General features: G+C 37.1%; 2 protein-coding genes across 2 annotated transcripts; one reads left to right on the top strand and one right to left on the bottom strand.

Moving 5' to 3' along the window:
* Positions 1-8,988: 8,988 nt before the first annotated feature.
* Positions 8,989-12,952, top strand: LOC130977028 (leucine-rich repeat receptor-like serine/threonine-protein kinase BAM3). The gene is made up of 2 exons (XM_057902024.1): positions 8,989-11,854; positions 12,339-12,952. Exons 1-2 carry the CDS (start codon positions 9,271-9,273, stop codon positions 12,746-12,748), a joined length of 2,994 nt encoding a protein of 997 aa, XP_057758007.1. The 5' UTR covers positions 8,989-9,270; the 3' UTR covers positions 12,749-12,952.
* A 1,265-nt stretch (positions 12,953-14,217) lies between these two features.
* LOC130976407 (protein DMP3) lies at positions 14,218-15,044 on the bottom strand. The gene has a single exon (XM_057901270.1). The coding sequence runs from the start codon at positions 14,970-14,972 to the stop codon at positions 14,316-14,318; it is 657 nt and encodes a 218-aa protein (XP_057757253.1). The 5' UTR covers positions 14,973-15,044; the 3' UTR covers positions 14,218-14,315.
* Between the last annotated feature and the right edge of the window lie 10,919 nt (positions 15,045-25,963).

Genomic DNA, 25,963 nt, shown 5'->3' with positions numbered 1-25,963 from the left:
GTTTGTGTGTTTTAAATTTTAATATATGTTTTATATGAGTTGTTGATTTAGTTACTAAGCCTTGCCCGTAACAGGGTTGAAGTTTTTTATTTTTATTTTTGAAAAAAGATCTTATTAAATTATCTGTCTGCGATATGATTTTAGAGAGAACTTCTTTTTTTAAATTTCTCCTTTGAGGAGGTTTGTTCGAGTGAATGGAAGAGTAGGGGTAAATTATGAAGAAGAAGATTGCATATCATTGTGTTAAATTGGGTTGGGCCAAGGGAGTTGCAATATAAGTTTTTGGAGCCCATTGAATAAGTTATGGACCCAACTATACTTGCCTCTGAAGTTCTACTAACGAAAACTAACGTCTGAACTTGTACAAAATCAAAGTCACTTTAATGTTTCGTACCAAATTAATTTGAGTTGGTTGATTAATCAATTCATTCGTCTGGTTAAATAAGTATTGAAGTTAATCAATTTGGGTTGGTCGAGTAGTCAGCTTACTCGTCCACTTAAGCAAATGTCAGGGATTCGAATCTCGCTTTGTGCATGCAGCAACCTATTGACCAGCGTTTACGACGGATTAGTGCTTGACCTATCGGATTAGGAGATACGGTGGACAAAAAAAAAGTGAGTATCAGTTTATTTAATTTTTAAATTACATGATAATGATAAAAAATTAGACATTTTAATTTGGTATTTCTAAACAACTGTGAAAAAGTGACGAAAATAATTATTTAACACTGAATATATGAATATAGAAATTTAATAATTTACACAATAATTTTTTTAATGTTTTCATGTTAAAAAATGGGGTGACAGGAGATGTATATGTAAATTGATATATTATTTCTATATATTTTGATATTTTAAATACTTTCTAATTCATTTTAAAATATTTTTCTCTCATTTAATCATTTCTTACAATTTATAGTTTAATCCATATCCATGGTGACTACTTAGTGCCAAGGGCTTTAATCTGAAATAAAAAAATATGCCTAAGAAAAAAAATTGTCTCAAATTTTCAATAACTCAATTGGTTTATTAAACTATTTAAAACAAAATTATTAATCTCATCTTGCTGTAAAATACTACAGAAGCATGTGCAGTATATATGGTTGCAAATAGTGTCGTTACTGTTTGGGTCTAAGACTAAAAGCATGTGATAGATAAAGTATCATTGACCAACTAAATTAAATAGGAATCTTATTACCATTGGAATATGGTTATGGTCATAAAAATACAAATGAGTACTTTAATAATATAATAAAATGACGAGGAATTAATGAGTGAATGATATTGCCTTAATTACAACATCATGACGTGGAAAAGTAATAACAATGCATATTATTTGAGAGCCATATGGAAATTAAATATTATTATTTGAGATATGATATGTATGTATCTAGAAATTAATAATAAGCCAAGAGAGAGGAGTATGTGGACAAACCAATTTATCAATATGACTTGGATTTCCACCAAAACGACAAGGATGATGCAAAGTGCAAAGCAAACCCCACAATATAAAAATACCAAGGTCAATGCGAGAAATACGATCGAAAAAATTGAACATAATGAACGAGTAATTTTGTCAGTATTTTAAAAAAAAAATTTGTTTGTGTTTTTTATTGATGATTTTGAATATAGTATCAAATTTTTCTGTAATTTTTTAGATAATTTAAAAGATTTTTAAAAAAATTTTTAAATTTTTTTATTATAATTTTGAGTAGAAAATATAAACGATTTTTTATATTAGAGTGTAAAATAAAAGATAATGTTTGTTTGAGATTTTAAACTGTATTATATATTTTTTTAATGAGAATAATTTTTATATTTAATTCGACTTTAATAACAATAAGCCTTACATGTATAATAAATCTGTTTATTTATTTATTTTTTTATAATGTGAAAATTCTATACGAAATACTCCTAATAATAACATGTTGATATTATAATTATTTGGATTATGTTATTTATCATTCTTATATTTTTATTTATTGAAGCTACTAGTATTCATAATTATTGATGTGTATATGTGATGTATGGTTGCCTCATTGTGTCTTCCCCTTTTGAAGAAAGTGCTCTCTCATAATCATATAACTCTCTTAGCTTTGTTTCATATCATACACCAACTATGACAAGCTAGCTAAGATCATAGTATAGGAAGATTTTTAAGTGTATCGTCATATCCGTGAATCAATAATTTTTAACCGTTGATCTTAATTATAAATATTATATATATTTTTTATAATTAAGATCAACGATTAAAAATCACTGAAACACCGGTATAACAATATACTTAAAAATTTTTCTACCAGTATAACGATATACTTAAAAAATTTTCCATAATATATATATAGCCTCATGAGAATTTTGGCAATCTCTCCAATTCTCCATTGAATAAGTTAGTGAGAAAATGGGAAATAGTGTATTGTGGAGAATTTTAAGAACCAAAATAAGTAAATAAACATGACAATTTGTACTATTGGTTGCTTTATTTACCAAGTTTAATTTTGTAATTACATTAGTTTTTTTAACATCGTTCACGTAATCAATATGAAAGATAATTATTTTTATTAATATAATATTACATAATTAGATATATGTGTAAAATTATTTTATCTTAATAGTGCATTAAAATTAATTTTTTATTAGTATAATGTTTTATTTTTTTAAATATAAAATAAATATATTAAAATTTAATTTTTTTTATTTTTAATAAACAAATTTTTTATTTATAATTTTAATATGTGTCTTTAAAATACTACATAAATCCTAGTTACATATGTAACCCAAAATTTTAAAAGATAAAGTATATTTTTTGTCCTTAAAATTTGATAAAAGTTTTAAAAGTACCCCTAAATTTTATTTTATTTCAATTCTGTTTAAAAAATTTTCGATTTGCATCAAATATATTATGAAAACTAATTTTTCAAAAAATTTAAGACCAATTCGATAATAATTTTAAAAGAACAACCTTTAAAATAAGTAAATTAAGCATAATTTTTATATATTATTGTTGAATTAATCTTAATTTTTTTTAATTTAACTATTAAAAATATATGTAATACAAATAAAATTTTTTTAAAATAAAATAAAACTTTAAGGTATTTTGCCTATCAAACAAGAAGCCAAAGTAATTGCTGATTATGAGGTCCAATTGTTGCTAGCATGTGTTTTGAGATTTGTGACAAATTTCTTAGGAGCTTTTCGGTTCCATTATTAATATAATTAATGTCAATCTTTTAATTTGTCTTATTAAGCTTTCAGCGTTTGTGGAGTTGAGCTTTTGAGACAATGCAGTTGTTTTTTTATGATTGTCTAAGATTTTATATGTATTGATTATTTCATTAAAAAAAATCAAATTATTTATTCTCATAAGTATTCTTCTAATATTTATTATTTATTCTCTTTTGTTGGTAATAAAACATTTGACTATTTAAACTAATTAATCTGGAAGTAATGGAACTTTGGAAGTGGTAGATTAGATAATAAAAATTTTTAATTTTAGTGTTATATATCCCACTAGTTTAATTAGAGAGTCAACTTTTTTAATTAACATTATTATCATTTTAATTTTTTATTTTAAATTTTTAAAAATATATTTTATATCCTTATTTTTTACTTAAATTTTAAATTCTCTAAAAAAAGTTTTAAAAAATAATTTTACAATTAAAAATATTAGTTAATATATTGACTACTTAAAAAATTTTTTTTTTTACTCCATTAGAAGAAAACTAAGTTAAAAAAGCTCAGCAGAGAGTGACACAGTGAAGAATTTTATAAACAAATATATAACTGAAGTGAAGAATCTGAGTTCAGGAAGATCAGAGAAGTTGGAATATGGCATGGGGTCTGCTATGTATATTTTGATATTTTCCTTTTAACTTGAAACAATTGGTGGAGCCAATATGTTCATTGCTTTATTTACAACACTTTCTTTTTTCTTTTTTCTTTTTTCTCTTTTTTTTTCTTTTATCTAATTTAGCTCCCTTTTCCTCTTCTTTCTTATCTTTCGTTTTTTTTTTTTTTTTATCTTTTACTCTTTTGCTAACGGATGCATATACAAATGTGAGGACCAAGAAGTAATAAGCTGGCTAGCCAAGCCATTTTTCAAGGAAATGACTTTAATTTATTTAATTTTGAGAAATTATGACTTTAATTTAATTTCTAATTACCATATGTTTCAATTGTGTTTTTTTTTTTGTCCATAGTATCTCAGCTTGATAAATTAGGTTGTGTTTATTTACAGAGACAGGACACTGAGACAGGTAGTGGCGAAACTTAAAGTAAAATTTTGGGGGGGCCACATAGAAGATAATTGTAAAAATGCTTTTGATATGGACTCCATTTAAGATAAGCTCGTCTAATCTCATTTCTCTGGTTTTGGTGATATTGCCAAATTTAAAGCCGTTTTTCAGGGTCTTGTTCCAAAAAATTAAGGTCAAACTTATCAGATGTAACTTTTTGAACTTTTAAAAGTTGTATCTCACTTTTTTCACGATTCATTAAAGTAGAAAAACTATCTACATGTGTTGATATTGTAAAAATTATATGTTCTCCTTCTTAAATATTAATCTTCCTCTTAAAAAATGCATCAATTCTTTAATTTTTCATTATTATTTTATAATAAAATTTGAATATATATCCTGTAGAATATGTAAAGAAGAAGTTAGAAGAACAAATATTAAAATTTATAATATTTATTGAATTTTTTTTATCAATTTATACAAATACAATAATATTAATACTTATTGAATATTCGATTATTTTTTATCATATAAAAAATTAAATTAAATAAATAGTAAAATATAAAATATCTAATTTTTTATATTTAAACTTAAAGGTAGAAAGAGTGTTGCTTATTAAATTTATTGGATACTTTAAGTCATAATAAAGTATTTAAACCAATTGAATTATTTTTTATCTTTTGAAAAAGTACTACTAATTTTTTTATAAAAAATTTGGGGGGGCCGTGGCCCCTCTTTGTCTGAACTAAGCTCCACCACTGGAGACAGGGACACAAAGACATAAAATTGTGTTTGGCAGAGGAGATATGGACAGAGACAATGTATCCAGAGACACTGAATTAGTGTATTTTGTGTCCATCCTAATAGAAAGGACACAGAGACACTAACAAGGGACACAACTTATTTTTTATTTTTTCTTTCATTATTCTTGTTAATTTTTCATAATTATATTTTTTACTATTATATTTTTCATCTCAAATTTTTTGAATGAAAAAAAGAGAATAAATTGAATTTTTATCATTTGTTCTAGTTTATCACCAAACAAAATACAAGAACACAAAATTTTGTATCTCTGTTCATCAATATCTTGTCTTGTCTTGTTCTCGAAAACAAACGCAGCCTTAAGGACTAATTTATTACGGATCTAAACTCTATTTAAGATTTGTCGTTAGTAAATAAATTACTACATAAAACTATTCAAACTCTAATTTCTATTCAAACTCCAACACTTATTTAACTGGACGAGTGAGCTGACCACTCGACTAACTCAAATTGGTTTATACTTCAATTGTGTTAGCTCCAAGTCAAAAGGAGAATTATGATCCTATACTATTCCAGCATTGATAGATCTCTTTATTATGAAAGCAATTATGCTGTCCGCAACCCTCATTTTGCTCTTTTATCATGATGTAATTCCTTTTTATTATATTCTTATTCTGATACCTCTCCTTTAATTCTCTTTCTAAGATTTTCTTATTTATAAGTTTGGGGCCATCTAATTTAATAATTCAAAATAGGGGACTCTAATCTAATCATTCTTTTCACTAAAGCTAAAAGCTTGACTACACTTAGTTTTTTTTTATAAATATTTTATGTAAAATCAATCCAATAATTATTTGAGTTAATTATTCTCTAAACTATCCATGTTTTTTAGTCAAAGTTATTCTGCCCAATTGGTTTATAATAAAAAGAAACCGAAAAACTTTGTAATTCCTCCTTCTCATTATAAGTTAGTTAAGAAGAAAGCAACAAATTAAACTCCACAGTTTCTTGATTGTTTCATTCACATTCTTCTACTTCCTTTCATTTTACCAAAAAGTAATAGTAGTAGATAAAAAAATCAAATAAAGTGATATTTATAATAAAGTGGTAAGTACTTATAAAAGAGAATAGTTGTCGCAAAGAAAATACTAATTAAGTTGCTGGATCAAGGAATTGATGCTTATTTACTTTTCCCCTCATGAGGTCATAACCTTGAAGAGTTTGTGTATTATTATTTATAAAAAGAATGGTATGTGAATAGAAAATTAATTATTAAATTAATTATTATATATTTATATATAATATATATTATTTAATTTATTTTTATTGTATATTTTATATAAAAAATTAATTTAGTGACTGATTTTTTGTACACATATAATATAATTATATTATTTATTACTGATCCTTCATGACGTATGTTGATTAAATGTTAAAATCAGTTAGAAAACAATATAATGTTAACTAAAACTATTTATAACTAATAATCAAGAAACACGATAAACAAAAAATTCGTAAAGAGACATCAATAATAAAGTAAAAGGCAGAGAATGACTCCAGTTCCTTCTTAGCACTATTATAAATAAAAAATATTAAATAATTAATAAAAATTTATTATTTTTAGTCAATAATTAATCAATAATACTTAAAAGTATATACTAAAATTATGTTATTAAATTATTAGACTATAAAATTAAATTAATAACTAAAAATATTAGTCAAAAATAATAATTTTTTCTTATATTCGATTTTTTTTTCTTAAATTATAACCAAAATAGAATTATTATTATTAGGAGAGAATATAAAATGAGAGGACATTCCGTCCAATTCAAAATCTTAGAATAGTAAATTAACGAATTTTTTATTTTATAAACTTCTCACTTTTTCTTATTTTTTTTAATATATGAACTAATTTCATATACTATTTCTCACACTTAGAACATTAACATACAAGTGATTGGTTGTTTTGTTATTTAATGGTACTAAGAAAGTAGCTAGGAAGGAATATGAAGATGAGAAATGGAGTACGCCATGGGCTTCAGTGCAATGATGCACTATGTCTCCCAATGATTGGAGCGTGTTCTGTAGACGGCACTCACTCATGTGCGGATTGGATTCAACTTGGCAAACTTTGACATTGTAATGCTAATGCCATTACCACACTGTACTATATATATATCAACTATCATTTCTATTTGTACAACAATCTTATCCTTCTCATGCAAATCTTTGTCGCTCCATCACCTTGTACAACCACTATTAATAATGTCTCTGAGGAAGCAAACAAGAAAACACAAGATTTGTAATCTTGGTATTAATGTAACAAGGGTCAATTAAGACTATTGGAATTTAGGTACAAAGTATGATTACATGAATGATGAGTATGTAGCATTGCATTGAGTTAAGGTAAAGTGGAAGCAAGTGAACTAACTCAGGCTACACATAGAAATCAAAGACAGTGACTCTTCAAAAGGGAAGCAGGCCTGCCCTGATTGTGACACCTCGGAACACCAACTTATTGCCATTAGATCATCATCTTGGATCTTATATCTTATGTGGACCCAAATTACAATTGCATACATACATGCATAGAGAAACAACAAGAGCACTCTTTCCCATGGATTCGTTTTTTTCTTTTCCTTTTCCTTTGAGTGAGTGGGTTTATTGTATTTTAATTTTTCAGTACATACAGTAGCATTCTTTTTTAATCTTTCTCTTTTGCTTTTAATTTCTTTCTTTTGTAGTAGTGGAAGATCAAAGCAAGATTATCTATCTATCTCTTGCTTTTGCTTTTGAGCCCTCTCTTTAAGACCTATCAACTCTTATTTATATTGTATTATTGAATTAAAAGCAAAGGGCATAGACCCAATTAGCTCATTTTCCATACCTAGTTGGTCCCTGGCTTGTAGGGCAAAGAAGAAGAAAGAATAAAGTTTGAGGCAGGAAAAAGCTTCCACTGCTGGTTCCTTTCTTCCATGCAAAATCTATCTGGAAACTTATTATCAATTGATCATTCAAACAACAACATAGTCGTACTCATGATTTATTAATAATCATCATCTTTTAGTCCTTACACATCCCTCTGCCACATGTTCCCAATTTCCAAATTCTTAATACTGTCATACATATATAGGACTTGCTTTAATTTGCTTGGGAAATGAAACCATATTACTATGTATTATTGATTCATGAGATGAGAATATAGACACAAATTCAACACAACACAATGGCATGCAAATTAAAGTTGCCTTCCAATTCATTCATTCCCCCAACCAATTGAATATTGACATAACCAAATCCTGACAGCATGGCATGACAACAGAGACACCACCATATTTTATGGGGGGTCCATCTTCATGATAATTTACCATACAATACATTCCTTCAAATTTACTACTACAAAGGAAGTGAGTAATTATTAATTTTTAACTGCGGTATACATGAGTGCTGAAAAGTCAAAACAGAGAATGGTGGGAATGCCAAAGATGGAAGGCATCTATCTCATTGTAAAGAAGGATAAGTTAGCAGTTTATGGATTGTGGTAGGGAAGTGTATACGCGGTTCAATACAATTTTAGAGAGTCCCACGGGCCACTACACTATACAATACAATACATTATATTTATATGATATGATGCACCAGCACCAGTCTGCAACAGTGCCAACCACTTACTGCCACTACTCACTTTCCATTCTTTTGTTTGAATGCTAAGGTGGAAGTATAGTCATTTAACAAGTGTGTGTAGGATTCCCTCCGTCAAAGTGCAATTCAAAGCAATAAAGACTAAAGACCCATTCTTTCTTTCTTTGATTAAAGCTAAAGGGCATTTTTGTCATACCATCCACACCAGTCACCACTTTACTTTATCATGTTGCCCTAATCTAAGCTTTAAATTTCGGTTATCCATCTAACCCCTTTTTCTCTTTTATATTTTTTTCCTTTCTCTTGAACCAACTCTTGTATTGCTTTTTCCTCCGAGTGTGAGCTTTTCCCTAATAAAACCATAAAGCAAATAAGGATAACAAGTAAAACATTTTTTCTGGGAGTGTGCATCACTTCCTCACCATCTTCTTCTTGTTCTTCATCAAAGAAAAAAAGACAGTAAAAGAAGAAAGGAAAAGAGCAAATTTTACAAAAGTAAGGGCTTAGCCTTGGCTTCTTCAATTCCTTGTATTTCAAGACATGTAACGCTTGAAGCTTCTCAGATTCCCAACTCTTTCTCTCTTACCTTAAAACCTCTTCGTCTCTCCAAACTCTTGAACCGTATCAAACCATGTCCACCTTGGCCTTCACAACCCTCGTTGTTTCGCTTCTGTTTTCTCTCCTCTCTTGCTCTGCTTCTTCTTCAACCCTGCTCAGTGATTTCCATGCACTTGTTTCACTCAAACAAGGATTTCAATTCCCAAACCCAGCTCTCAATAACTGGAACACTTCCAATCCGGTCACCGTTTGTTCATGGACCGGAATTCAATGCCATCGGGGGAGAGTGGTTACCGTCGACTTAACAGATTTCAACCTCTTCGGCTCTGTTTCTCCTTCACTCTCTCAACTGGACAGCCTCATCCACCTATCCCTTTCCGGCAACAACTTCACCGGCGCCATTGACGTCAGCAACATGAGCAGCCTCAAGTTCCTCAACATCTCGAGCAACCAGTTCAGCGGCCACCTCCATTGGAACTACTCCACCCTCCATAGCCTCCAAGTTCTGGACGCCTACGACAACAACTTCACCTCCTTGCTTCCCGTGGGGCTTCTGAGTCTCAAGAAGCTGACATACTTGGATCTTGGCGGCAACTACTTGTACGGCGAAATCCCGCCTAGCTACGGCAGCCTGACGGGGCTAGAGTACCTTTCTCTGGCGGGAAACGACCTTCGGGGAAGAATCCCGCCGGAGTTAGGGAACCTAACGAAGCTGAGGGAGATATACTTAGGCTACTACAATTCCTTTGAAGGCGGCATTCCGGTGCAGTTTGGAAAACTGACGAGTTTGGTGCATATGGATCTCTCAAGTTGTGACTTGGACGGTTCAATTCCAAGAGAGTTAGGGAAGTTGAACCAACTTGACACTCTTTACCTCCACATTAACCAGCTCTCCGGTTCAATCCCGACGGAACTGTCAAACTTAACGGCTCTCGTGAATCTGGACCTCTCCAGCAATGCACTCAGCGGGGAGATTCCGGCGGAGTTCGCCAACCTCAGCCGACTCAAGCTCTTCAACCTCTTCTTGAACAGGCTTCACGGCTCCATACCGGACTACATTGCGGACTTCCCGGAGCTGGAAACGCTTGGCCTCTGGATGAACAACTTCACCGGCGAGATACCGTACGGCCTCGGCTTGAACGGGAAGCTACAGGTGCTTGACTTGTCGTCCAACAAACTCACCGGTGTGATTCCTCCTCACCTTTGTTCCTCTAAGCAGCTAAGAATCCTGATTCTCCTCGACAATTTTCTCTTTGGACCCATCCCCGACGGTTTCGGAACGTGTTATAGTCTCACCAGAGTGAGGTTAGGAGAGAATTACCTCAACGGAACCATCCCTAACGGCTTTCTTTACCTTCCTAAGCTAAACTTAGCCGAGTTACAGAACAACTACCTCACCGGAACCTTGACGGAGAATTCCAATAGCTCCTCTCAGCCTCTTAATTTAGCCCAGCTTGATTTGTCAAACAATGCATTGTCCGGTCCACTGCCCAATTCGCTTTCCAACTTCTCCTCTGTTCAGATCCTTTTGCTCAGCGGCAACCAATTCTCCGGTCCAATTCCGCCTTCCATTGCAGGACTCCGACAGGTACTCAAGCTTGATCTAAGCAGGAATTGGTTGTCCGGGGAAATTCCGCCGGAGATTGGGCACTGCGACCACCTTACCTACCTTGACATGAGCCAGAACAATCTCTCTGGCTCTATTCCTCCTCTCATAGCCAATATCCGCATTTTGAATTACCTCAACTTGTCAAGAAACCATTTGAACCAAAGCATCCCCAAATCAATAGGCACCATGAAGAGTCTCACCATTGCAGACTTCTCCTTCAATGAATTATCCGGTAAGTTACCGGAGTCAGGACAGTTTTCGTTCTTCAATGCTTCGTCTTTCGCAGGGAACCCTCAACTGTGCGGGTCTCTGCTCAACAACCCCTGCAACTTGAGCAGAATGACATCCCAGCACGGAAAACGCTCTCCGGATTTCAAATTAATATTCGCGCTGGGGCTGTTGATCTGCTCCCTGGTGTTTGCAGTTGCAGCCATCATAAAGGCGAAGTCGTTCAAGAAGAATGGAGCCGGTTCGTGGAAGATGACGGCATTCCAGAAGCTGGAATTCAGGGTGTCGGACATTCTAGAATGCGTGAAAGACGGGAATGTGATCGGAAAAGGAGGTGCCGGGATTGTTTACCACGGGAAGATGCCGAACGGAGTAGAGGTGGCAGTTAAGAAGCTACTGGGAATCGGTGCGAGCAGCCATGATCACGGGTTCCGTGCAGAGATTCAAACACTGGGGAACATAAGGCATAGAAACATAGTGAGGCTACTGGCGTTCTGCTCCAACAAGGAGACGAACCTGCTTGTGTACGAGTACATGAGGAATGGAAGCTTAGGAGAGGCGTTGCATGGGAAGAAGGGTGCGTTCTTGAATTGGAACTTGAGGTACAAAATCGCCATTGATTCTGCTAAGGGACTCTGTTACCTTCACCATGATTGTTCGCCCTTGATTGTCCACCGTGACGTCAAGTCCAACAACATTTTATTGAATTCCAATTTCGAAGCCCACGTGGCGGATTTCGGTCTCGCTAAGTTCTTGGTGGACGGCGGCGCCTCCGAGTACATGTCTTCTATTGCCGGCTCCTACGGCTACATTGCACCCGGTATGTACTTGCACTTGTTAGTTGGCAGTTAAGTTAGTTAGGGAAATGAAATAAAAGATTTTAAGTAGAAACTCAGGTACACTCGATTTTACGTGAAGTTGATATTTGAGTGATTTGACTAAATTTTCATTTAACAACTTTTTCAGATATCAACTTCACGTGAAGTCTTCGCTTAAATTTTCCCTAAAATTTTAATTAGGATAATCAAGGTTAGGTGCATAGTAATTATAGTAAATAGTAGTTACAGCTAGGCAGGGGGTGAGTGAGGGATGCAAAAAGAAGTGCATGGAATTTTATAGAGAAACGAGAAGAGAATTTGTTTTGGGGGGACAATGAGTGTAGTGTTGAGCATTCAGCACCTGCGAGTGGGGACCATAAAACTCTCATTTCCTTTCACAATCTCAGAGAGACAGGTCAATCTGACAGTTCGATATGCCCAACTCTCATACTTTCTATTAATTGAAATTGGTTGATTATATTGCAGAATATGCATACACACTGAGGGTGGACGAAAAGAGTGACGTGTACAGTTTTGGAGTAGTGGTGTTAGAGCTTCTAACCGGAAGGAAACCGGTGGGGGCAGAGTTTGGTGAAGGAGTGGATCTTGTGCAATGGTGCAAGAAAGCAACGAATGGACGGAAAGAAGAGGTTATGAACATAATTGATCAGAGGCTGAGCGTGGTCCCCAAAGAAGAAGCCATGCACCTTTTCTTCATTTCCATGCTCTGTTTAGAAGAGAACAGTGTGGAGAGACCCACCATGAGGGAAGTCGTTCAAATGCTTTCTGAGTTCCCTCGCTCTTCCTTCTCTCCTCACTTACACCAATCTTCTTCCTCTCAATTACCTCCCAAACACAAACCTCCTACTTCTAATAATAAACATCTTTTGCTTTAATTACTACTTATTAATAATATTCATCTAAATCTTCTTGTTAATTATTTTCTTTTTTTCTCCGGGCTTAGATTTTACTTTAGTCATATATAGAGAGAGAGATGTAGGAATAGTGACTACGATTAAAAGGATTGCATTGGTTTACATTAATCAGCCTCAAATTCATCCTAGTGGCAGTGGGCTCCCCAACGTTCTTTATTTGTATTTATGTTATTATAATAATGATATTGTTAATTAAGTTATCTTTTTGTTCTATTTGCAAGAAGTTTTAAAACTACCCTTACAATCCATTAAGGAATATGGTGCACCTTCTAGTAGGGGTTGTGGAAGGATTTAGAGTTAATATCTGAATGGCGGGGTCTAATTAGTAATTAGCCCAGGCCCATTCCATCTTTCTGTCCAGGCTGCTCATGAGAATTGGGGATTGTATGTCTTTGACCAATTGACCGGACGAGAATTTCGAGCCCTTACAATGGCCTGCTTTCTTTTACTTCACCCAACACGCTGCTTTTGCTAATCTCATGGAAAATAGTCTTGTCTAGGGGATATATCAAGCCCAAATCCATAACTTTCATTTCATCAAACTCAAATCACAATGTCAACGTAGCTTATAGCTACTTGTTTATTTTTGGCTTGCTTATAACTCAAATATCAACCAAAATTTATTACTTTTTATTAATATTTTTGATAATCAATCTAATTTTTTTAATTCAGGAATCTAATAATATACTGTGAACTCACATTTTTAAACATTATTAATTAATTGCTATCAAACACAATAAATTTTATTAGTCTTCTAATATTTTTTTACAATTTTTTGAACGAATCTATCAATTTTATATTTCAAAAAATAAAGGTTGTCCTTAATTTTTTTGAATATATATTTAAAGAAAAAGTCTAGAGAGCCAGCAATTTTATTGCATTTTGGCCAGCATGTAACCAGCAGAGAAAGGTGAGACATTAGATGAAATTTCACACCAATTTCACACCATCAAATCATCATTGATGGCTAGTTGATGGCTAAATAAGTTTCTAAAAATTTTTATATCTGACATTTTTATCTTCAAAAAAATTTATTGCATTGAGATATCTAAACTTCTAAAAAATAAGATATATAAATTTTTATTTTGGTTAGATATATTGTTTTTACTTAATCAAATAAATTATCAAAAGTGTAATGAAAACCTCAACATAATAAGATGTGTTTGAGAGGCATGTAACTAATAAATTGAAGAACTCAAATTGCTTGTAGAGCTTATGAGTCCCAACAATGCTTAACGTTAGAGGTTAGCTATTAGAAAAGAAAATGACATGAGAGCTGGCGTGCAAGCCTAATAAATATGTTATTGGTACGTAGAAGCATCCATTTGGTAAGGATTATATATAAAGGTTGGTCGATATAGATAACACACGTAAACAATATTAGCGAATGAATTAAAGTAGAGGAAAGTTGTTAGAGTTGGAGTCTAATAAACAAATTAAACTCTTGAATTGTTGAATTCAACGACTAATTAATAATAATAAGAAATTAAAAAGGAAATACAATTGGGAGTGGGAACATGAGGAGTCATCAGGAGGAGGAGGAGGTTGAGGGGGTAAGAGGGTAGCCAATGCCATGGCGAGTGGTAGGGAAGACCACAAAGAGGAGGCTGCAGAGGAGGCCGATGGCAACGGGGACAATGTCAAGAACCTCCTGAGTCTCATGCTGGGGCCGAGGGTAGAAGCAGCTCACCACGTTTTTGTCTCTCAAGGCCACGGCGGAGAAAACCAGCACTGACAACACTGAATGCACCCAGTCAATGGGCCTTATCTTGTACGACCTTAAGTCCTTCGGCAGGCCCGTTCCAGACCCATCAGGGTAGTCAAACACCCACAGGCCCGTAGGGGTTGCGAGCCCGTGGTACACCTTTCCGTCTGAGGCCTTAACGGAGTCAGTGAAGCAGGCCAGGAAGCAGGAGAGGCCCAGCAGGAGGAGGAGGAGCAGGGTGAGGAGGCGAGTGACGGAGTCGCAGACGCCGTTGTTGGTGAAGAGTGGCGTCAGCAGCTGGAATGCCAGCAGGGTTCCCGTTGGCAGTAGGTTCGCCAAGTTGGCTGTGCTTGTCAGTGTTTGCGACACTGCCCACCGCGATGCCGATGGAGCTGATGCTGATGCTGTGGTGGCTTCTTCCTTCTGCGACGGTTGCTTGCTTGTGCTTGTAGGCCTTTGTCTAACTGCTCTTGTTGACATTATTGGATCCACAAAAATCAATAATTAATCGGTGAAGCAAAATTAGATTTAAATTGCTAGCTAGGTACGTGGTCGATTGATGTATATATAGAGAGAGAGAGGGGAATGGATTAGCATTACTCAAGTCACAAGCGTGTTTGCGTTGCTTGTCGTCTTAAACGTTTTAGTGCAGTGGACTTCACGTGAAATTAATAATTAAAAGTTGTTAGAGAGTTGTTAGATAAAAATTTAGTCAAATTAGTCAAATTATTTAATAATTCTCAATTATCGATTATACCTTAATTTTTACCTTATTATTACTACTGGATAACGTATTTGTTGTTGTTAATTTTTCTTCCATGGAGTTCCCTTCTAGCGTTAAATTGATTGGTTCAAGTTCAACCTTCATGTGCTGCGTGCAAATTGAACATGCATAATCATATTTTATAACTTCTATGTCTTGTGTCTGCTTATATATATGATTACTATAATATATTATATGATGTAAAGTATGGATGCCACGATATTATTATACCACCAAGTCAACAACTTTCATCTCCAACCATAGAATGGATATTCTTTTTCATACATTGTAACAGGGGTGTGCATGGGCCGGGTGAAACCGGGTTTGATATGATCCAGATTCGGCCCGAAATATGTACTGGGTCCATTTATGAGACCCGAACCCGACCCTAGACCCGATGAAACCTATACCATTTCGGGCCACAATTATACCGGGTAAAAACCGGGTGAAAACCGGGCCGTTAACATTATATTACCTTGATACCTTCTTGTAAGTTAGCATGTAAAAATATCCAAATTTCTAAAACTCCAACCATTATTTGACATGGTAAAATTCACTTAGAAAAATATAACAAGAACCAACTCTTCTCTAAAATTAAAGCATAACCATAATCAATACTAATATTGCCTAATAATAACAAATATTTAAATCAATATAAATAACACAATATTATGCATTAGTCTAAAGTCTTATGCATTTTAAATATAAAACATTAACTTATAGTCTTATATATAATGACTAATAACACAAAATATTAAGGTTTACAATACTTAAATTCCACATAATAATAGTCATCATCCATCACTAATAATACAAAATATTTATTGTGTATGGTGACCGGGCCACCGGGCCGATTTCGGGTGACCCGAGCTATGGCCCGGACCCGACCCGAAATAATGACCGGATCTATTTTTGAGACCCTAACCCGGCCCTAGACCCGATGAAATCACACCAAATTAGCCCCTAAACTGTTCGGGACCGGGCCGGGTCTTCGGGCCGGGCCGGGCCATGCACACCCCTACATTGTAAGATTCTTCGATCTATTATGTAAAAATAATTTTTTATGTTTGAACTTGATACATTTCAAAGGTAATAATTAAAGAAAAAGTATAGTAGAAAATAAAAATACTAAATAATATGAATAATAGATATATTGAATGTTTATTTTATTAGCTGTATGGATGATTATTCTAATATTAAGATTTAATTGGATAATATGGAGATGTAGTGTGTTTTGATTTAATTAGTAATTGTTCATGTTGTTCAAAAAAAAATTATTGATTAGCTAGCATAATCCATAATTAAATTGGGGAGTGTCAGGTAAACAATGATTATCTTGAACAACATGAACAACCACCAATCAAATAAAAATACACTACACACTAATTTAATGCTACTAATTAAATTTAAGATTAATTTACTCTTTTAACTCTATTAATTTATATTGTTCACATATTATTCAAAAATATTATTGGTTATCTATACTTTTCTAATTAAATTATGCAATGAAAACATATTTTTCACAATCCCAATTGTCTCTGCATCCAAAACAATTAAAAAAATAAAATAAAAAAGATTCCTCATATAAATGATTATTAGTTTTTTATTGACGAAGAGAATGTGAAGATGCTGATTAAATAAATGACAATTTACGTGAAGTTATAATTGATCTATGTTGTGTTTTTTGGGTTTTTTGTTTTCTTCTCCCCCTGTTACCTACCAAAAATTAGGTGCTTCCAAAGCTGAAAGTTTATATTCGGGTAGAATAGTTACGATGCGTGGCGTGTGTGATTGTTATGTATGTTAGTCAAAAGTCGGTTTAGGTAAATATTATCGTATAAACATAACTATATATTCAATTCATTTTTGCAAGTATATATATAAATACATGGAGAAAACGTATAAAATACTAAAAGGATAGTAGGAGGAAAGTTCTTCCATGTTCGTTCGTGCATGTTCTAAATAATATGGAACCAAATATATACCATATCAATACCCGAGTTGTTATAATTAATAACCAATGTAAAAGGGATTAACCTAATGAATAGAAATGAAAAAAAAATATTATATTTTGTAAATTCACAATAACAGTATATTTTATTAATTTATATGATATACTATATTTATAAAATTCTCCTTATTTCTTATTATGATTATAATCATATTTAAATTTAAATGAGTTATTAAACATGAATTTCGAAATAAATTAAAAAAGGTGAAAATTTAGGTACAGTTGATGTTCATACCCTGACCCAATAATAAAGGCCCAGGATCAAGCAAAAGACCTAATCCAAAGGGTTGGGCCTCACTAGTACCAATCTTCATCCTATGAAGTCGGTACTCACTACGACTTGTTCTAAAGAAGTCGGGCACGAGGGTTAGCTGGCGGATAAGCACTCATTCAAATGAGTAACTGCCCCTAGAATCTCTCTAATCACTTCTACGAGTCATATCCTAATCTCCCTAAGATAATGGGACGGTTGCCACCCTAAAAATATGGCACTACTCCAACGGTGGTTATTGGTTCACCACTATAAATACACTGACACCCCTCAGGTATCTCTAAGTCCAATACTCTCTAGACCTGCTCACACTCTTGCTAACTTAGGCATCGGAGTGTCTTTGCAGGTACCACCCCCATCTCCTCGCACGAACAAGTCGGACGGAGACCCCCGAGTTGCAGACCCATTCGGAATCCTCCTCCTTCACACACTTGGGCCAACCAACGCCGTTTAGCCCATCAATCTCCGGTTACCCACCGTAACATTCGCGCCTGTTGCTGGGGACCCGAGAGATCGACCACTAATGGCGGACAGATTCTCCGAAGAGGGTCATGTGGAGACAGATTCTGAACAAGAGAATCTGGACACAGGCAATAATGACGCAGACTTCACCCTCCACCAGGGAACTAATGATTAACATAGGGAAGGTACTTCCGGAGTAAAAAACCCGAAGGTAAACTCTTCAGAAGGGCGCGAATCAGAGAAAGAGGGACCATCCCATGTAACTGAACTCATGGGATTAGTCCACAGTCGCCTGGAACAGTTAGAACAAGAACGGGAGCGACAAAAGGAAACTGAAAAGAACCTAAAAGAGGAGATGAAACGACGAAAAGAGTTAGAAGGAAAACTCTTAAAGTTAGAATCCTCCCTTAAAGGTCGCAACTCCCGTGACGAACGAGAAGAGCCGCCCTTAGGAGGGGAGGATCCTTTTAGCGAGGACATAATGAGGGCAAAAGTTCCGAGGAACTTCAAAAGCCCCGATATGGACCTCTATGACGGAACCACAGATCCAAAGCATCACCTGAGCAATTTCAAAAAGTCGGATGTACCTAGCTGATGCTTCCGACGCTACGCGATGCAAAGCTTTCCCGACCACTCTATCGAAAGCAGCGATGAAGTGGTTCGACAGCCTCCCCCGAGGTCAGTTACCAGTTTTGAAGACCTCTCAAGAAAGTTTTTGATGAGGTTCTCTATCCAGAAAGACAAAGTGAAACATGCACCGAGCCTCCTGGGAATAAAACAGGAGGTCGGAGAATCCTTACGAGCCTATATGGAAAGGTTCAACAAAGCATGTTTAGAGATTCAAGACCTGCCCACAGAGGCAGTCATAATGGGGTTAGTCAATGGACTCAGAGAAGGTCCCTTCTCACAGTCCATATCTAAAAGGCACCCCGTTTCTCTAAGTGATGTACAGGAAAGATCTGAAAAGTACATCAATATGGAGGAAAACGCTAAGCTGAGAGACCTGAGTTGGCGACCTGGGCACCCTCCCTTAACAAAAGAGAGGGAGAGGGAAACCAAGAAAAAGGAGGAACTCGGTCTCGAGAGACCAAGAAAATACCACTCTTATACTCCTCTGAAAGTTTCTATAGTGGATGTATACAGAGAGATTTGTAACACTGAAAGACTGCCACCTCCTAGGCCCATTAAAAATAAAAAAGGGGGGAGCCGCAGCGATTACTATGAGTACCATAAAATATATGGTCACTCTACCAACGACTGTTACGACCTTAAAAATGTGATAGAAAAGCTGGCTAGAGAAGGTCGGCTTGATAGATATCTCATAGAAATGTCAGACGGTCATGGGAAGTTAAAGCGAGATGATATGGATAAAAGAGACCCACCGCCACAGACTCCGGAGAGACATATCCATATGATCTCAGGAGGGTTCGCGGGAGGAAGACTCACCAAATCCTCTCGCAAAAGACATCTCAAAAGAGTCTACCAGGTCGGAGAGGAGTCATCTGACCTCCCTACCATTTCATTCACAAAAGAAGATGGGCAAGGAATAATCCCTGGACACAATGATCCAGTGGTAATAACTATGATCCTGGCAAATGCCCATCTCCACAGAACCCTAGTAGACCAAGGAAGCTCAGCGGACATCCTTTTTAAGCCCGCTTTTGACAAACTAGGGTTGGATGAGAAAGAATTAAGAGCCTACCCCGAGACACCCTATACGGATTAGGGTACATGCCAATAAAACCACTGGGATTTTTGCCCCTCCACACCACTTTTGAAAAAGGGGAAAAATCAAAGGCTTTGAGTATAGACTTCATAATCATTGATGTGGGGTCAGCATATAACGCTTTAATCGGCAGAGCTACCCTTAATCGACTCGGAGCCGTGGTATCCACTCCCCACCTTTGCATGTAATTCCCGACCTCAGCAGGGATAGCAACGGTAAGAGGGGATCAAAAGTTGGCAAGGAAATGCTACAATGAAAGCCTAAATCTGAGGGGAAAGGGCAGAGAAGTCCACACAATAGAGCTCGGCGGGTGCAAGGGCCAGAGAAGAGCTGCGACCACAACCGAGAGGAAAAACCGAGGAGATACAGGTCGGCAAAGAGGAAGGGAAAAATACTTATATAGGAGCCAACCTAGGAGAAACCCTAAAACAAGGATTGACTAAGCTCCTAAGAGATAACTCCGACCTCTTCGCCTGGAAGGCCTCTGACATGCTTGGGATAGACCCCGGGCTCATGTCCCACAAACTCTCGATTTATCCGGGATCCCGACCTGTACAGCAAAGAAGACACAAGCTCGGCCCAGAACGAGCCCTAATAGTAGAAGAACAAGTACAGGCGCTCCTGGAAGCTGGCTTCATCAGAGAAGTCAAGTACCCAACATGGCTAGCCAATGTAGTGCTAGTCAAAAAACAAAATGGCAAATGGAGAATGTGTGTCGACTATACCGACTTAAATAAGGCATGTCCCAAGGACCCTTATCCACTGCCAAGTATTGATACCCTAGTGGACCCCAGCTCGGGGTATCAATACTTATCATTTATGGACGCCTACTCGGGATATAATCAAATCCCAATGTATGAGCCAGACCAGGAGAAGACATCATTCATCACACCCAGAGCTAATTTCTGCTACGTGGTCATGCCATTCGGATTGAAGAATGCAGGAGCGACATATCAAAGGTTGATGAATAAGGTGTTTTCCTCTCACCTTGGGAGTCTAATGGAAGTATACGTCGACGACATGCTGGTAAAGACCAAGAAAGAAGTCGACCTCTTGTCAGACCTCTCACAAGTCTTTGACACCATAAGGCTGCACGGGATGAGACTAATCCCGCAAAGTGCGCCTTCGCGGTGAGGCAGGGAAATTTCTGTTTGAATGGCTCCTGAATGTGAGAGGCTTCCAGGAGCAAAAAGTTTTTAAGCCAACCTCCTATCTGAGGCCATTTGAAAGCCCGTCTTGTTTATCCAGCACAAGGCGTCTTCAGCCCTGATAAGAGAAGATGAGGTCGGACAACATCCAGTTTATTTCATCAGTAAAGTTCTACAAGGCCCTGAGCTAAGGTACCACAAACTAGAGAAGTTTGCCTACTCCTTAGTAATAGCCTCACGAAGGCTGCGACCTTACTTTCAGGCTCACACAATAAGAGTCCGTACGAACCAACCCATGAAGCAAATCCTCCAAAAGACGGATGTTGCAGGGAGAATGGTTCAATGGGCAATAGAGCTCTCCGAGTTTGACTTAAGATATGAAACTCAGATGGCGATCAAAGCCCAATGCCTCGCCGACTTCGTTGCAGAATACGTAGGGGATCAGGAGGAAAAACCAACTACATGGGAACTCTATGTAGACGGATCCTCCAACAAAACAGGAAGCGGCGTAGGCATAATATTGGTAGATGAAAGAGGAACCCAGATAGAGGTTTCCCTAAAATTTGAATTTTCAGCTTCAAATAATCAGGCAGAGTATGAAGCCTTGATCCCTGGATTGAAGTTGGCAGAAGAAGTCGGTGCTACAAATGTGATGATATACAGCGACTCACAAGTGGTGACCTCCCAGATAAGCGGAGAGTATCAGGCAAAGGACCCAAATATGAAGAGGTACTTGGAGAAAACTCTGGAGCACCTTGGGCGCTTTGAAGAAACCGAGGTTAAACACATAACTCGGGATCTAAACAGCAGACCGGACGCCCTATCCAAGTTAGCGAGTACCAAGCCGGGAGGGAACAACAGAAGCCTGATCCAAGAAACCCTCCAGGAACCCTCAGTGGTAAAAATAGAAGACAAACAAGAAGTCCTTGAGGTAGTCGGTTTAAACCTCGGATGGATAAACCCCTTGGTCGAATACATAAAATTTGTCATCCTTCCAAAAGAGGAAAAAGAGGCCAGGAAAATCCGGATGGAAGCACAACATTACACTTTGGTGAGAAATATTCTCTACAGAAGGGGGATATCAACACCACTGTTAAAGTGCGTACCGACCTCAAAAACCACCGAGGTGTTAGAGGAAATCCACAGTGGAATCTGCGAAAATCATCTCGGAGCAAGGTCATTAGCCAGGAAAGTAATCAGAGCTGGATTCTACTGGCCAACCTTGCAGAAAGATGCCACAGAATTTGTGAAAAAGTGCCAACCATGTCAGATGCATGCAAATTTCCACGTAGCTCCCCCAGAGGAGCTCATCAGCATCACTTCTCCATGGCCCTTTGCAAAATGGAGAATGGATTTGTTAGGTCCTTTTCCCCAAGCGCCAGGACAAGTCAAATACCTGATCGTGGGAATAGATTACTTCACAAAATGGATAGAAGCAGAACCATTGGCCACCATCACTGCTCAAAGAAGTCGGAGGTTCCTCTACAAAAATATCAGCACAAGATATGGGATACCTTATTCCATTACTACAGACAATGGAACCCAATTCACCGATTCTACCTTCAGAAGCCTAGTAGCCAGTATAAAAATAAAACACCAGTTCACCTCGGTGGAACACCCACAAGCTAATGGGCAGGCCGAGGCAGCCAACAAAGTCATATTGGCAGGGCTAAAAAGAAGATTACAAGAGGCAAAAGGAGCCTGGGCCGAAGAACTCCCCCAAGTGTTATGGGCTTATAGGACAACGCCCCAATCCGCCACTGGAGAAACGCCCTTCCGACTAGTCTATGGCGTAGAAGCAATGATACCAATAGAAATCAATGAACAAAGCCCAAGGGTAATTCTCCATGACGAGATCGGAAACATACAGGGGCACAAAGAGGAGCTCGACTTGCTCCCCGAAGTCCGAGAAGATGCCCAGATAAGAGAAGCAGCATTGAAGCAAAGGATGACTACAAGGTACAACAAAAAAGTCATTCGAAGAACATTTGCCCCGAATGACTTGGTCTTAATTAGAAACGACATTGGAGTCAACAAATCAGGGGAAGGAAAACTCGCTGCTAATTGGAAGGGACCATACAAAGTCAATGAAGTCTTAGGAAAAGGTTATTATAAAGTGACCGACCTGAACGGCACTGAGTTCCCAAGGTCGTGGCATGCTTGTAATATGAAAAGGTACTACAGTTAAAAAGCGAACTCTACTCCCTGATGTACTCTTTTCCCAACTTCATGATTTTTTCCCAAAATCAAAGGATTTTTTCTGGAGAAGGGTTTTTAACGAGGCATCATAGTAGAGGCTAAGGGAAAATAGGCTATTAAAAACCCTTAGTAGCAAGAAGGTACCTTCCCAATCAATAAAGATCTTTTTTCATTTACAATATCTCTTATAAACTCCTTTCTATTTTCTATGTCTTTCTACGAAACGCACCGACTTAAGCTCGACAAAACGTGAAAATCCCATGAACCGATCTAGATAGTCGTCAGGATAAAACGATGAGGTACAAGTCGGTGTAAAGAGGTTATATAAGTCGATAGTAAAAACTCGGAAACACTTCGACCCGTAAATCGGAGTGAAGAACCGAGTAGAAGAAAAACGCATCGCAAAAATAACCTAAGTCATAAGAACTCAATAAAGCAAAGTTGAGTATAAGGAATAACAAAAAAGAGATGGAAAAAACCTAGGAAAAAGTTTAAAGGCTGTCCTAAAGTCCTTAAACAAAAAGGCTCAGAAAAACAGACAAGCCAAAGGGAAAGGTTTGCAGAAAAAGATCAAGGGGACTTCAAAAAATCAAAATCAGAAAAGCATACACGCATAAGGTAACTTAAACCCTTATCCAAAAAAGGGAATTTATTTTGTTAATTTAAAACCCTTATTAAAAAGGGTACTTTTTAAATATTTTGTTTACGGCCTTAAAAGGCCAAAAGAAATTGTCCAAACACCACCAACAAACAACATATAAAGAGTTTAAAAAAGGGGGGACTCACAGGCCGAGCCCCCATATAGCCATAAAAAAGTTATTTCTGCAGATAAGTAGATGGATCACCACCACCAGAGTCAGGAAGAGCGCCACCAGGACCGGGAAGAGAGGCAACCACGGGAGATGAAGAGGAAGTCGGAGGAACAACAAAAGAACTCGAAGCGTCCTTGGAACGAGGAGGGGACTCAATAATCCTCTGCCCCCGAGTCTTCAATTCTGACTCGGAAACGATTACGGGGGCAGGAGGATCCACAATAGCACCATCAATGACGACTTTGTCTGGATCTAAAGGAGAAAGATCCAAGTCAGGAGCAATAACCCCGACCTGCTCCTTGAAAATCCTCCAAGCCTCCTCGGCACCATCAGCAATAGAGTCCTCCTACTCGGCATACGCATTTCGAGAGTTCAGCAAATCCTTCTTCACAGACACAAGATCTTGAAATAAACTCTGATAACTCTCCTGTGCTGTTTTCCTCAAGCCCGCCTCCATGTTGCATTGGGCTTGCAACTTACTCTCCTTCTCCCGAAGGCTATCCCTCTCCACCCTCAGCTTGGCGACCTCCTCCTTCAACTCCCTCTCATGCCCTTGATAAGAAAGAAGCATTCCCTCCAGCTCCTCAACTTTCGAGGTTAACCCCAAAGAGCTGAGAGGAGTCTTCTCAAAAATATCCAAGAGCTTGCCTCAAACACCCGCCGCCCTAAAACTCTCCTCAGCCAGAGTGGTAAGGTGGTTCCGAACAGAGACATCATCCATACTTATATGAGGATAAATGTTCTTTCGGACGAATGCAAGAGCATCCACCTTAACCCCACCATCAAAAGAAGAGCCAGACTCTAAAGTCTTGCGCTTCTTCTTCTCTGGCTCAGAAAGAAGTTGGGCGGAGGGGAGCGGCCGAGACAAAGCTGAAGAAGAAATCACAATGGGCTGGGAAGGAGTCCCCACGTTCTGAGGAGGAGGAGGTGGAGGAGGAGGATAGACGATTGCCCTGGTGCCATCAGTTCTAGCCCGAGATCTTGCCTTAGCCTCCTGAACTCTTTGGTAAGATTCTTGAGCATTCTTCCTTGCCATATCTGCAAAAGTCACAATTAGCAAAAACAACAAGTCGTCAAAACCTCAAAGTCAAAAGATACAAATCGGAAGTAAGAAATATATATACATATATATATAAGCTACCTAGTTGCGACCGAACAAAAGTCGGCGATCCCTGGAGGAATTTTCTAGTATCCAAGTATGGGGCCCTCCCCCACACTTCTCGGAATAACCCCACAATGGCCGCCTCCACCTCGTCTAGGTCGTCCAGACCGTACTTCTCACAAGGGGAGGCCTTCAACCAATAGAGGGGAAAGCGAGGGGAAGAATTCTCATCCAAGAAAAAGGGGTGGTGACCCTCTACAACTTGCACTTTGAAAAAATAATTTTTGAAATCGTGGAAGGATTCGTCGAAGAGGGTGAAAATCCTCCGACCTTGAATGGCTCGGAAAGACACCCATTGCTGCTTGTTATTTAGTCCACTGAAGGGCTTAGTCATGTGGAAAAGATAGAAGAAAATCCTCAAAGAGGTCGGAAAGTCCAAAGCGTGACTAATAAATTGGTAAATTTTCAGAAAACCCCAAGAATTGGGGTGAAGTTGGGTAGGGGCAACTCGACAGTGGTGCAAAACGGACATCTCAAAATTCGAAAAAAGAAGAAAAATACCCAAACGGGTGATCATACATTCATACATAAAGAAAAAATGAGGGGCCGCCTCATTGGCCCTCCCAAAACAAACCCGGTCTTCTGGACCCGGGACTACCAACTCATACTTTGGCTCGTCCTCCTCAAAAGTACAAATTCTGTGGTGAGTACGAAGGTGGGTGATAAACTCAGCATCGACCAAGGGTTCCTCCCCTAGGACCGTGACATCAACCCATTGAGAAAGAACATCTACGGAAGCCATTTCTTTTCTTATAAATGGTAACAAAAACCTACAAAAGGAAAAGAAAAGGAAAATAAAAAACACGGTCCCTAAAGGGAGGAAATACGGAACTAAAGTCTACAAACCAACCTATCCATCTACAAAATAAAAGCATGCAAACATAAGGCATGTTACGAAAGAAGAAAAGCTAACCTTT

This window comes from Arachis stenosperma, chromosome 4, assembly GCF_014773155.1.
Source record: "Arachis stenosperma cultivar V10309 chromosome 4, arast.V10309.gnm1.PFL2, whole genome shotgun sequence".
NCBI lineage: Eukaryota > Viridiplantae > Streptophyta > Magnoliopsida > Fabales > Fabaceae > Arachis > Arachis stenosperma.
Note: the sequence above shows the minus strand (reverse complement) of the source record. Positions and strands in the feature narration are given on the sequence as shown.